The sequence below is a fragment of the Acartia tonsa genome, chromosome 4 (genome assembly GCF_053477335.1).
Source record: "Acartia tonsa isolate MP-2025a chromosome 4, ASM5347733v1, whole genome shotgun sequence".
In the NCBI taxonomy this organism is placed as follows: Eukaryota; Metazoa; Arthropoda; class Copepoda; order Calanoida; family Acartiidae; genus Acartia; species Acartia tonsa.
In genome coordinates, this window is record NC_137263.1 from 28282584 (window position 1) to 28295618 (window position 13035).

Consider the following 13035-nt stretch of genomic DNA (forward strand, 5'->3'; position numbering starts at 1 on the left):
GCCCCCCAACCAATAAGCAAATCTCAATGAAATTTAGTGGAAGTATTAAGAATGAAAACTAATACAATCCCTGAAAATTACAACCGTCTATCAGGAATATGAGTAGAGAAAATCACAAAAACCTATACATCTAGGAATCGATCTAGCACTGCAACAAATAGACAAACCTTAAAGAAACTTTTTGAAAATATGTAGAATGTGAATTTATTTATTCCCTGAAAATTTCAGCCGTCTATCTTGAATAGAAGTCGAGAAAACCATGAAAAAAAGAAAATCTAGGAATAGATCTTCTAGCACCCCAACCAAAAGGCAAATCTCAATGAAAATATGTAGAATGTGAACTTATTCAATCAAAAAACAGGAGCCGAGAAAATCACGTTTCTCCGATAGCATAACGGACTGACAAAGTGATTATAGAGTAGCTTCGCTAATAAATTTTTTAGTGCGGGAGGGGGGAGTAGACTACCCCCATTTCTGATTTCAATTTTAAAAAGAAATAGAAAATAGGGGAAGGGTGGTGATTTTTTTCCAAGAGTAATTTCTCTTGGGAGGGTGGTTGTACCCTCTCCCAGGACCTATGAGAAGCTACCCTGTAAAGGAGAACCATATCGGTTTAGCGGTTAGCGAGAACCTTCGGTACAAATAAACTGACAGAGACATACATCCTGTTATTACGTACTACGTATATTCTATTAAATAAAGTAGTAAGTTTTTTGTCTGATGCTTAAGATTTTCATAACTACTTCATACAGTTACCGAGATGGTTTTAGGCTATTTTTCTACCATTTTGAATACAGGTTCTTGAAGGGATATGGAAGGACAGAGAAAATAGCCTACAACCTCACAATGATCATGTCGGTTCAGCAGTTAGCAAGATTCTTCGTTACAGAAAAAAAGGATTTATAGGATAAATATATAATAGGATATAGGGTTATTTTGTCTATTGCTAAAGATCTCAGAAAATACTAGTCTTTGATACAAAGTAAATCAGTGCCTGTCTGTCTAAAGCTTAAGATCTTGGTAACCACTGAACAGATTGGGTTCTAATCATCAGGGAATATATCTACTGGTCCTGTGGTAGTTTTAGGCTATTTTCTTAGAGTGTGGGAAACCCACCCTCCAAAAAAATCAACCACCCCTCAATTTATTTTTATAAACTAATGCAAATCAGCGGGATGGGGGAACCCCCACCGCACCCTGGGGCAAAGCCTAAATGAAAAAAATAATCACAATCTTTTTTTATATTTTTTTTTTGACAAATTTCCAACAAACGATTCTATAAAAGAGGGGACGATGCCTCTAGAGGCTAGGGGCGAAGCCTCTAATCCTAGTAGAAAGTAAAAAGCTTTAAGTGTCCCTCCCCCAAAGAAAAAAAAGAAAAAAACCATCACAGGACTATTAGGTATATTCCATGAAGAGTAGAGCCCAATAGGTTCAGTGGTTACAGAGATATTAAGCTTCTGATATACAGACGGACAAGCAGACGGACAGACATCATTCTACTTTGTATAATAGATAATATACTGTTTTTGTAATACTTTTTGTACAAATACAAATAAATATACAAATACTTTTATACTTATATTTGATTCTTATTCTTTAAAAACTGAAGATACCAAAAAATAAGACTTCTTAATCCTAAACTGAGCACCATATGATATCTCGGAAAATTTACCCAAGTATATAAAGAATTTGAAAAAAATTATCGTAAAATCTATTAAAGGGGTAGTTGCATGAAATGCATTTAAACTTGAATTTAGTCAACTGCATATCTCTTTCTGTTCAATAGTTTAAACTAAATCTATAGGACATATATTTCAAATCCATAAATTTAAACTGTAAGCTTTAATAAAATATATGCATAATTTACCTACATATTTTTGTTCTATGAAAATTTAAGATAATATTAAATTTATTTAATATAATACACCTATAGTTTTTGTTAAAATTTTCGTACAAAACAAACAAATTACTTTTCTGCTAATATTTGATTCTTATTATTTAAAAAAAAACGTAAAACGTACAAAAATACATATTTCAAAATACGTTACGTACACATATCAAAATAACGTCCAGAACGTACACAGATTCGATGCGTAACGTACAAAACGTACAAAACGTACACTCTGGCCAGTCTGGAATTGTATAATAATAGAATTTAGGTTTCTAGTTCTTCTTCATCTTGAATAGCTTCTCCAAGAAGAGCAAAGTATTCTTCTTCCTTTGTTCTTTGTCTAGCTTTCCCACCAACAGGTTTCTCGAAGTCTGGCAGAATCGAATCTTCTGTATCGAAATCATACAACCATCGATCCTTATCTATGCTATCCCAGGCCGATAGACTCCGGTCCATAAACTCTCTGTTCATAGCATCAACATTGACGGGAACATCCCACTCTATAATTCTACTTTCATCCTCTTCATCATGGAGCCAGTCATCATTATATGGCGCATGAAAATTATCGACATTATCAGCGTTCATACGAGCTGTTTGTATAAACTGACTTGAAGCCCCACCAGCTACAGCCATTGTGTTCTGGTACTCTATAGCCTGGCGACCACTTTGTCCATGATAAGAAGCATAATTTGTCCATGCACCTTTGTCAGCCCAGTAGGCTTCATAAAAGTATGAGTACTGTCCTCCCCCTTTCTTTCCCACTTCGTCATCTTTACCAAGTTTATTTTTTGGAATGGCCATCGAAACCTTAATGGGCTTGTCACCCATTCCTCTAAATCCATTCATGTGTATCAATGCATCTCTTTGTTCATCCTAAAAATATGCATGCGAGTTATAAAATATTTTTACCCAATAAAATTAAATCCCAAATGATCCTTTAGGACATGATTATGCGATAAAGTCGAACATTAATTTAAATCGGGTCAAAAGTGATGAATATTTTGTTATCAGGAAAAATTCGGATCAGTTGTCAATCCAAATCCGTAAAAATATCTAAAATACATACATATATATCAATTTTTATACTTACATATATGATATTTTTATATCACACCGTACCTTATTGCATTCTAGTAAGGGGGGGGGGGAGTTAATGCAACCATATCGTAATCAATGCGCATGCGCAAATGGCACTTAGAATCCGAATTTCACGATGAAATTTGGTATGAGTAATCCTTGGTAGGCCTATTTTCCCTAAATCGAATAAAAAGTTGGAAAAGTAACGGCTGGCGGCTCAGCCATTAAGCCGGTTTTTGGCTATTTTCAGAGCAAATTTATCACAATTACGGAGGAATCAACTTTTGAATGACAGTTTTACATTATTTGGTATAAAAATGATACTCTTGGCATTTTTTAGCTTCTACCAGCCTTTTATTAGTCGGTTCAGGATGTTAAGTAGCTGGTACTACAAAAGGGGGGGGGGGGGCGAAAGTGACACTTTTTGAAACTAAAAGTCAAAAGAACTCAACTAAAAAAAAGAGTTACAGGTCTGACATTTTGCATGGCAGTTGCTTTATAGGGGTACAATATGGAACTGTAAAGAAACGGCGTCGCTACCGCCGAAAACCGCCGAGAAAAGGCAAAAAAAAATTCGGCGGGAAACGGCGGTTTTCGGCGGTTGCGCCGCCGTTTCTTCACAGTTCCATATTTTACCCCTATAAAGCAACTGCCATGCAAAATCTCAGACCTGTAACTCTTTTTTTAGTTGAGTTCCTTTGTTGACTTTTAGTTTTGGTTTCAAAAAGTGTCACTTTCGCCCCCCCCCCCTTTTTAAAAAGTTTATAGGTATTATTATCGATGATTTTGCCCTAAAAAAGCCCAATAACGGATAAACGGCTGAGACGGCAGCCGTTAGCCTTTACTTATCCAACTTTTTATATGATTCAGGGTAAATAGACCTACTCACCGTAGGCCGTTAGCCGTTACTTATCCAACTTTTTGTTCGATTTAGGGAAAATAGACCTACCAAGGACTACTCATGCAAAATTTCAGATCGAAATTCGAATTCTAAGTGCCATTTATACATTGATTACGACATGGTTGCATTAAACCCCCCCCCCCCCTTTTAAATAATTTTTTTCTTAATAAAACAATAATTAAGTTCATAACTAAACTGTTTACACACACACACAGAAAACCTTTTGGGTACCTATATGAAATAAGTCCCTAGGGCTATAGATATGATTAGAAAGCATTGATATTTTTTTGGGGTTTGTTAGAAGAATAACACTATCTGCCTTTTTTTCCGAAAGGCTTAAAAAGAGGGGATGTGGATTAATGCAACAATCTCGTAATCAATGAGTAATCCTTGAATTCGAATTCTAAGAAGTAAAGGGGAAGTAAAAAAATACTTCAGAATGATTTATCTGGGGTTAACAGGCCCCACATAAACAGTACCTCCCAAAGACACAATTGGATGATCATATCTGGAATTACTAATTGTGTCGATATAACAGCCGAAAAACGTTCTTACGTCTGCAGTTGTAGCGTAGTTAGAGCCGAAACTTGAACCCTAAACCAGCCAAAGACACCAAGCAAATGCAAGTTTTAAATCACCTCTCCCACAAACCCCCTCCGGCCCATGGCACATATTATGAAAATGTTCTCTGTTTATAAGATCACTTAATCATCGAGAAAAATGTTTTAATAATGTCTCACCTGACTTGTAAATCTCACAAATCCATATGGTTTTCTTCCATGACTTAAGTCTGATGTAACTTTGGCAGTTTTTATAGAATCAAATCTAAAATATAAATATGATTTAAATGAATGAAGTACCTCAACGAGTTTAGGTACTTGGAGTAGTAGAAAATGATAATAATAACTAAATAACTAAATATACTTTTACAATAAAAATGCACATTTTATAGTCAAAATTTTCTTTTTATATAAAGTGTAATTTTGAAATGCCTAAAACTTTTTTGTTAATAAAGCTGAAGGCTTAAAATTTGGGGTATTGAGTACTATTGGCAGTCTTTCAGCAATTAAAGCGTTGTATTTCTTGCAGGCTTCCTTTAAGCTAGGTACTGGGTCCAGTGGGTTTGTTTTTAGGCCATAATTAAAAAAATATAAACGGGTCAATAGTATAATTAATAAAACTAGTAAGAGGAAATTACCGCCTTTGTCCCGCATCGGAAAATGTAATCAGATGCATTATTCTGTAATATTCGGAGTACCTGGAAGCAAATGTTTTGAATAGAATTTCATCTGTACAATCATCTGGCAGGTCTGTAACCCAAATAGAATATTCTCTCTCGGTGAAAGGATTTGTAGAATCCGAGGCAGAGTGGTTCAGTTGAAACCTATAATGAAACAGTAATATGTTTACATAACAAAAATTTGGGATGAACCTTTCCTAAACCTTTTAGCCGTTTACGAGATCTTAGCGAAGACAACTAATTACAAAACACTTCTATAAACTATTGGATTAAAGTCAACTTCCAATAACAACTAGTAGGCGCATTTACACTTGGAGCTGGATAAAGTTTTCTATTATATTTGCAACCCTAATTTATGCCCTAAAATATTAAAATAAGGTTATATAATCAGAATTAATCAGTTTTACATTTTCCGATTATTCTGAAAATCCTACTTTTTTTCGGAATGTAACAATCCGAATCCATAAAAATTTGCCTATATTACCATCCCAACTTTTCAGTCACAATAGACGATATATTTATAAACTAAAAACATTCTAATATATTACCTGACAGGAGGTTGACTGTTCGGAATAATTTTTCCATTTAGTTTGTGCATAGCTATAAGAGCAGAGGCATCACAGTCAAAATAAATAAACCCATATCCAGCAGCTTCACCAGTAAACTTATTCTTTACAATATCTATGGACTCAACATCATCTTCTCCCAGGCTTTTGAAGGCTTTAACCAAGAACTTGTCGTCCATATAGTCTGCAAGCCCACCCATCCAAAGAACTCCCTCTTTTACTTTAACCCTGGGCATTGTTATATCTAGATAAATCTGCAAGCAAGATATGAGTATAATATTTATGTAGTAAAAGACTCTATTAAATGAACAAAGATAAGAGTTCCAACTGATGCCAACTAGGTCCATCAGTGTTAAAAGGCCTTAATTGTAAAAAAAAAATATGCTAATTTAAGAACATTTCAAATTCTACACCAACGAAAAGTTGAGGCACAGACATAAGAAATATACCTATAAACAACACAGGCTCAAATGATTATAAATCGACATTGGACAAATTAGACGAGAAATATAAAAATGGTTTCTCGCCGCCTTTTTTTTATATAAAAGATTACTTGGGGTAATGATTGACATAACGAAAAAGTTGGTTATCTCTAATCCCAAAGAAGTAGCACCCAAAATAAAAGATAATTAGCTAAATAAAAGAGTTTGTTGACATTGAGAAATACCGCATAATTTGTAATATTGTCTTCAATTTATAAGTTAGAGAGATATGATTAAATGTATTATTTATAACAATTTTATATAATGAATTTTTTTATAATCCTTGGGTAAACAATGCACGGTGCATGATGGACAGCAGGCACGTCTCTGGTATCTCACCCCCCCCCCACACCCCTAACCAGTAGAGGGATCAAAAATATCAAAATAATAGTGTACTTTTTTAAATACAATTTTTTACATTAATACATTAGAAATCAGGATGATTTTCATTTTTCATTAAAAGACTTATTTTTTTTGTAAACATGATTATATCACATATTCATAACTGAACTACATCAATAAACATAGATATTTATATAGTTAGGAAGACCAATCATAATAAGTTTACTGAATTTTAAAAAAAAAATTCTGTTGAGAGATGTGAAAATTAACAATGATATATAAGAGGCTAGATGAAAATTACACTGAAACAATAAAATTCATTAAAATCTCTTCCTGTATTTGGCCCTCATTTATATTTTATCCCCTTTTTAATGGATGTGGTGTGTAAAGTGATGCCACCATGAGAAACTTTCCTTGGACCTCAATTATGTGTAATTCACCTGACAAAATTGCATTTAAAGGCCTTTTAGTTTTAGTGACTTACAGGAGTCCTAAATTCAAAGGGGACTATCCACGAACGAGAGCACATGATTCAAAGTACCTTCCAGCATTGATCCTAAGTATTTTCTGTCAGAATATAATAGGTCACCATTTATCATTATTGTATTGACGAGAAAATTTATGTTTTACCATGTTTTTTAAGGTATTTTAATTGATTTTGAAAACTGTTATGAACCTAATTCTTTTAATAAAATGGATATTTGATGATACATATGCAAATACTCGTGTTGTATAGATTGTAAATTATTCCATATTAGCATTAATTTAAACATATATATGAGATATAGTAAATGTGCTTTTTAATTTTTATCATTTGACAACATGGACAATTTAAGACACCACGAACTCAACAAAACGTTTGATAGAATTTTTACTAAAAATGCTGAACATTTTTTTACTTTTCATCAACTTGAAGTGGTGAAACATAAATTTTCTCGTCAATATATTATTTATTGATAGTGACCTATTATATTTTGAAAGAAAATATTCAGGGTCAATGCTGGAAGGTACTTAAAATCACGTGCTCTTGTTCGTGGATAGTCCCCTTTAGGTCTATTGAGGGTTGGGGGAATCAAAGTAGTGTTAAATTTGCAAAATTTAAAGCTAGGTGTTAAATGTATTTTAATTAGTTTCATAATCAGAGAAACTCAAATTAAGAATCAAATACCTATTCAAATTAAAAACCTATTTTTTAACCATTTTAAATGATTTACGGCAGCGTTGTGGAGCCGGAGCGGCTATATTCTGCTGAAGCCGGAGCCGTTATTTTCGATAGAACACGCCTCCGGGTTAGATAAAAAAAGAAGAGATTTTTATATCTATGAAAAAAGTAGCTTAATGTCTGTCTGTCCGTCCGTCCGTCCCTTAAGATCTCGGTAACCACTGAACAAATTGGATTCTACTATTCAGGGAATATACCTACTAGTCCTATGGTGGTTTTAGGCTATTTTCTTGGGGGGTGGGACACCCACAACTCCCCCCCCCCAAAATACAAAAAATACCCCCCTATTTTTTTGCAATTAATTTAAGATTAATGCAAAATTAATGGTCGCAGCACCAGAAGTAAGGGGGGGGGGGGAAGTTCTGACACTTTTGCGTAAACAGTGATTATTGGCTTTGTCTTTGGACTGAGAGGATAGGCTATTAGGGATAAAATCATTCTTATATGATGAATTTCCCCCAGATTTAAGATTTTTTGGATAGGCCTCCAGGTTCCGGAGCTCCAGGCCTCCAGGTGGTCTCTGTACAGGTAAAAATTAAAAATAAGATTTTTTTTTTGAAGAGTTAGAAGTTAACTTATTAAACAAAATATACTTCTTTTTGATTGTTATTCACATATTTGAAGAAAAAACATACATATTTTGTCTCATAAGCTGACATCTAACTCTTAAAAAAAAAAAATTTCATTTTTACCTGTAGAGAGACAACCTGGAGGCCTGGAGCTCCGGAACCTGGAGGCCTATCCAAAAAATCTTAAATCTGGGGGAAATTCATCATATAAGAATGATTTTATCCCTAATAACCTATCCTCTCATTCCAAAGACAAAGCCTATAATCACCGTTTACGCAAAAGTGTCAGAACTTCCCCCCCCCCCTTAATATATTTTTTTAAAATTACCTCTTGTGGCAAAGCCCCTAGAGGCTAGGGGCGAAGCCGATAGTTAATTATAATTTGGTAACTTCGATTTGTCGTGTTCAATTGCCCCTTTTAAGTTTTTCAAGTCCATTTCTATCAAAAATTGAACTTTTAAAACCTTCGAAAGTCAAAAATTGACTCGCCAAAAAAATACGTTGAGTTTTTCTTGATTTTAGATCGAGGCCAGAGCCAAATCCGGAGCCGGAGCCGCACCAAAATTAAAAGGCTCCACAACGCTTGTTTAAGGATTTAAATCAAACTGAAACTGCCGTAAGCTATATAGAACACGCTGGTTATATTATTCCGTTATTTTGTAACCCTTTCATGATTATTTTTACAAATTAAACTTTAATCTCTTTTCAGCAACTTGCAAAAACTTGTCTTCCAGTAATTGTCTCATGTTGAGAAAGGTATCCATTTTCCACAATAGTCTGTAATATTTGCTCACTAATGTTCGCTATTTGGATATCAGTAGAAGGACTTCGTACAAGATCCAACAAAACCTTAACATAGAATAATTAAGGGGGGGGGGGGGGGGGAAGTTTGTACAGTTATAGGAAATGAAAATTCAGTACCAAATTTTGCCCTGGCCGTTTGGGCTTGTTTTTATAGTTATCAACCTAATTCTTTTTGTAAGCTCTCTTATATGATTAGATCTACCTGTAAAATTTTGTAAATTGAATTTTGGGAATTTCCCTCTTGGGGCTAGTGGGGCAAAAGACCCCCCAAAACACTAAAATTTTAAGTTATGAGCTTATTTTTAAAGATATCGAGCTGATTTTTTAAATGGAACCTTTTATTACATAGATGAGTTGATTAGCCACCCCATATTTCATTTTTGCACTTTACTTCTAGGGGCTTTTGGAGTAAAACAACCCCCCCAAATACAAAATTTATAAGTTTTGAGCTTACATGCCCCTAGAGGTAAGGTGCAAAAATGAAATATGGCATGGCTAATCAACTCATTTATGCAATAATAGCTTCCATTTAAAAAATCAGCTCGATATCTTTTAAAATAAGCTCATAACTTAAAATTTTAGTGTTTGGGGGGGTCTTTTAGACCACTAGCCCCTAGAAGGAAAGTCCCAAAATTCAATTTTCAAAGCTTTACAGGTAGATCCAATCATATAAAAGTGTTTACAAAAAGAATTAGGTTGATAACTATAAAAACAAGCCCAAACGGCCAGGCCAAAGTTTGAGACTGAATTTTCATTTCCTATAACTGTACAAACTTCCCCCCCCCCCCCCCCTTAGGACAACTTTGGTATTTTTAAAATTTAAATATTATCCAGAAAATAGATATTTAGTACCTAATGATGTGTTTTAATTCAAGATTCTGCAACTAAGCTGTCCGTTTATACATAAGTCGTAAAAAAGTAAAATATTAATACATTTAGAAAAAATCTATATCTTTCTAATCTAAGATAAAGGGGGGGGGGGGGGGGGCGTAATGACATAAGTTCTGAACCGTGAGCAAAATGGTCTTAATATTTAGCTAGACCCTTTAAACTTGGTATATAAGCCTAGTCCTATAGGTATTACATCTAAATGGCAAAAAAATCCAAAAATTTTTATTTTAAGGTTAGGTTAGGTAAGAAAAACCCTGCGGAAAAGGGGTTTTTAGGCTTTTTTTGGTCTATTTTGATGTGGAAACTTGCCTTAAATTGTTTTTTCTTAGGGTTTTAACTTAAATACACTGTATCTATTCACATGGACATTATTTAAGATGATTCAGCAAGTCGGGGACTGACCCAAGGGTAGATATACCACACTTTTCTGGGATCTTGCCAGATCAAGTATCAACTGTGGGGAATATCAAAGGATGACTCCATGCAAAATTTGAGCCTGATCCGGCCAAAACCGGCCGTGATTTTTATAAAAAACCGTTTATTTCCGGTTTTTAGAGGGTATCTGTAATTCGATTCAGCTGGAGCAAAACCGGTTAAAGATACAAAAATTTTTACTTCACATGAAATTTAACAATGCAATTGCCTACAAAAATGTACTTCATCATCAACTTGATTGGACAACTCTTTCCCCTCCTAAATGTCCATTAAAACCTCGGAAACGGCAAAAATCGCCAAAAATCACGCCTTCAGCGGCGAATAACGGCTAAACGGTCAGCCGGAGGCGAATCAAACATAAGTAAAGAAATGTCCGCCTCAAAAAGTTGTTCAACATCAAAGAGATGCTTAAAGTCTCTAAAACGACTCCTTCCCTTACTTTAAGGGGAAAAACTGAAAAAAACGTGATTTTCAAAAGTATGACCACTTCGTGGGTGTGGGGGGCACTGAACCCGTCACCCCAGGGTCACCAAATATAAAGTCTAGGCGGCCCACAATGCTGAATTTTCACCAAGTGAAAGTCTTGTGTCATTATCTCTTATGAGAAAAAAGTTATTAAAGTTTTTTGATGGATTTCTTTGATGAAATGACAGGCTGGTAAATTTTTAGGCTTTTTTTTGCGGTTTTCGGCCCGCCACGCCCAAACGGTTTAGATAATCTCACGGGACCTTTTGCCCAACCTAAGTCTGGTTATTTGTGAGGTCTAGGGGGCTAGGTCAAGTGCATTTTTCCCAATATATATGTTGTGATACATAAAATTATAGGTTTTTTAGGTCAAGGAACTCAAATTCAGAGCTAAAATAGGCATTAGACTAATCTGAAGCTAGGCTAGGTTGGTGGCCCGCAGGGTTTAAGTGCATTTTTTCCAATATATATCTTGTTATATATCAAAATATAGGTTTTTAGGTCAAGAAACTCAAATTCTGAGCAAAAATTAGCATTAGACTAACCTGAAGCTAACCCCCCCGGGTAGATATACCACACTTTTCTGGGATCTTGCTGAGTCAAGTATCAACTGTTGGGAATATCAAAGGATGACTCCATGCAAAATTTGAGCCGGATCCGGCCAAAACCGGCCGTGAATTTTATGAAAAACCGGTTTTTTCCGGTTTTTAGGGGGTATCTGTAAATTGATTCAGCTGGAGCAAAACCGGTTAGAGGTACAAAAAATTTTACTTCACATGAAATTTAGCCAATGCAATTGCCTACAAAAATGTACTTCATCATCAACTTGATTGGACAACTCTTTCCCCTCCTAAATGTCCATTAAAACCTCGGGAACGGCAAAAATCGCCAAAAATCACGCCTTCGGCGGCAAATAACGGCTAAACGGTCAGCCGGAGGCGAATGAAACATAAATAAAGAAATGGAAAAAACCGGTTTTTCATAAAATTCACGGCCGGTTTTGGCCGGATCCGGCTCAAATTTTGCATAGAGTCATCCTTTGATATTCCCAACAGTTGATACTTGACACAGCAAGATCCCAGAAAAGTGTGGTATATCTACCCCCGGGCTAGGTAGATTTTCCACACGGCTTAAGAGCATTTACCTAACCTAACCTAGCAACTTACTTAAAATTAAGGTTTTTTTCTTGAATAAACTGTGTCTATTAATGAGGACTTTATTTAAGATGATTCAGCAAGTTGGGGACTGACCCCAGCAGGCTAGGTGGGTGGCCCACAGGGCTTAAGTGCATTTTACCAAACCTAACCTAGAAACTTACATTTAATATTTTTTTTTTTAGGTTTTTTTCTCGAATAGACTGTCCATTCATGAGAACCTTATTTCAGATGATCCAGCAAGTTGAAGACCGACCCCAGTGGGCTAGGTGGGTGGCCCGCAGGGGTTAAATGCATTTTTTTAAAGTATGTGTTATTAAACATTAAATTATAGGTTTTATAGGTCAAGAAACTCAAATTTAGAGCTAATTAAAGCATTAGACTAATCTGAAGCTAGCCCCAGCGGGCTAGGTGGGTTGCCTGAACTCAAATTCAGAGCTAAATTAAGCATAAGAATAATCTGAAGCTAACCCCAGCGGGCTAAGTGGGTTGCCCACAGGGCTTAAGTGCATTTTACCTGACCTAACCTAGAAACTTACATTTAATATTTTTTTAGGTTTTTTTTTCTCAAATAAATTGTCCATTCATGAGGACCTTATTTCAGATGATCCAGCAAGTCGAAGACTGACCCCAGTGGGCTAAGTGGGTGGCCCGCAGGGGTTAAATGCATTTTTTTAAAAGTATGTGTTATTAAACATCAAATTATAGGTTTAATAGGTGAAGAAACTCAAATTTAGAGCTAATTAAAGCATTAGACTAATCTGAAGCTAGCCCCAGCGGGCTAGGTGGGTTGCCTGCAAGTCTTAAGTGCATTTTACCTAACCTAACCTAGAACCTTACTTGTTTTTTAGGTTTTTTTTCTAGAATAAACTGTGTCTATTTATGAGAACATTATTTAAGATAATCAAGCAAGTCGGGGACTGACCCCAGCAAGCTAGGTGGGTGGCCCGCAGGGGTTAAGTGCATTTTTAAAAAGTATGTGTTGTCATACAT

General features: G+C 35.3%; 2 protein-coding genes across 9 annotated transcripts in view; both read right to left on the reverse strand.

Annotated features, from left to right (window-relative positions):
• Positions 1–2138: 2138 nt before the first annotated feature.
• Positions 2139–6665, reverse strand: LOC145318074 (tRNA selenocysteine 1-associated protein 1-like). Of its 2 annotated transcripts, XM_080159415.1 has the most exons (5): positions 6346–6665; positions 5661–5975; positions 5131–5256; positions 4613–4697; positions 2139–2767 (listed from the first exon to the last, which is right to left on the reverse strand). In XM_080159415.1, exons 1-5 carry the CDS (start codon positions 6348–6350, stop codon positions 2159–2161), a joined length of 1140 nt encoding a protein of 379 aa, XP_080015541.1. In that variant the 5' UTR covers positions 6351–6665; the 3' UTR covers positions 2139–2158. The 2 variants fall into 2 exon arrangements, with proteins under 2 accessions (XP_080015541.1, XP_080015540.1); XM_080159414.1 differs by having other exon boundaries at positions 5661–6390.
• The window catches only part of LOC145318072 (protein zyg-11 homolog), a 47370-nt gene continuing 40266 nt past the window's right edge, over positions 5932–13035 (reverse strand). The window contains exons 15-16 of one of the 7 annotated variants that reach the window (XM_080159410.1): positions 8958–9142; positions 5932–6670 (exon numbers count right to left, since the gene is read on the reverse strand). In XM_080159410.1, the coding sequence (XP_080015536.1) occupies positions 8999–9142 (144 nt within the window). In that variant the 3' untranslated portion in view covers positions 5932–6670; positions 8958–8998. Of the gene's footprint in view, positions 6671–7552; positions 7688–8393; positions 9143–13035 lie in introns of those variants that run through there. The other 6 variants (XR_013879211.1, XR_013879212.1, XM_080159411.1 and 3 more) reach the window with 6 other exon arrangements.

What these genes read in the sequence shown, in the direction of transcription:
- LOC145318074 (XM_080159414.1), bottom strand. Translation starts at nt 6,025, where the DNA reads ATGGACCTAGTTGGCATCAGTTGGAACTCTTATCTTTGTTCATTTAAT. An exon ending in TTCAAAACATTTGCTTCCAG is followed by an intron (nt 4,698 to 5,130) that starts GTACTCCGAATA and finishes TTTATATTTTAG; the next exon opens with ATTTGATTCTATAAAAACTG. An exon ending in TTGTGAGATTTACAAGTCAG is followed by an intron (nt 2,768 to 4,612) that starts GTGAGACATTAT and finishes GCATATTTTTAG; the next exon opens with GATGAACAAAGAGATGCATT.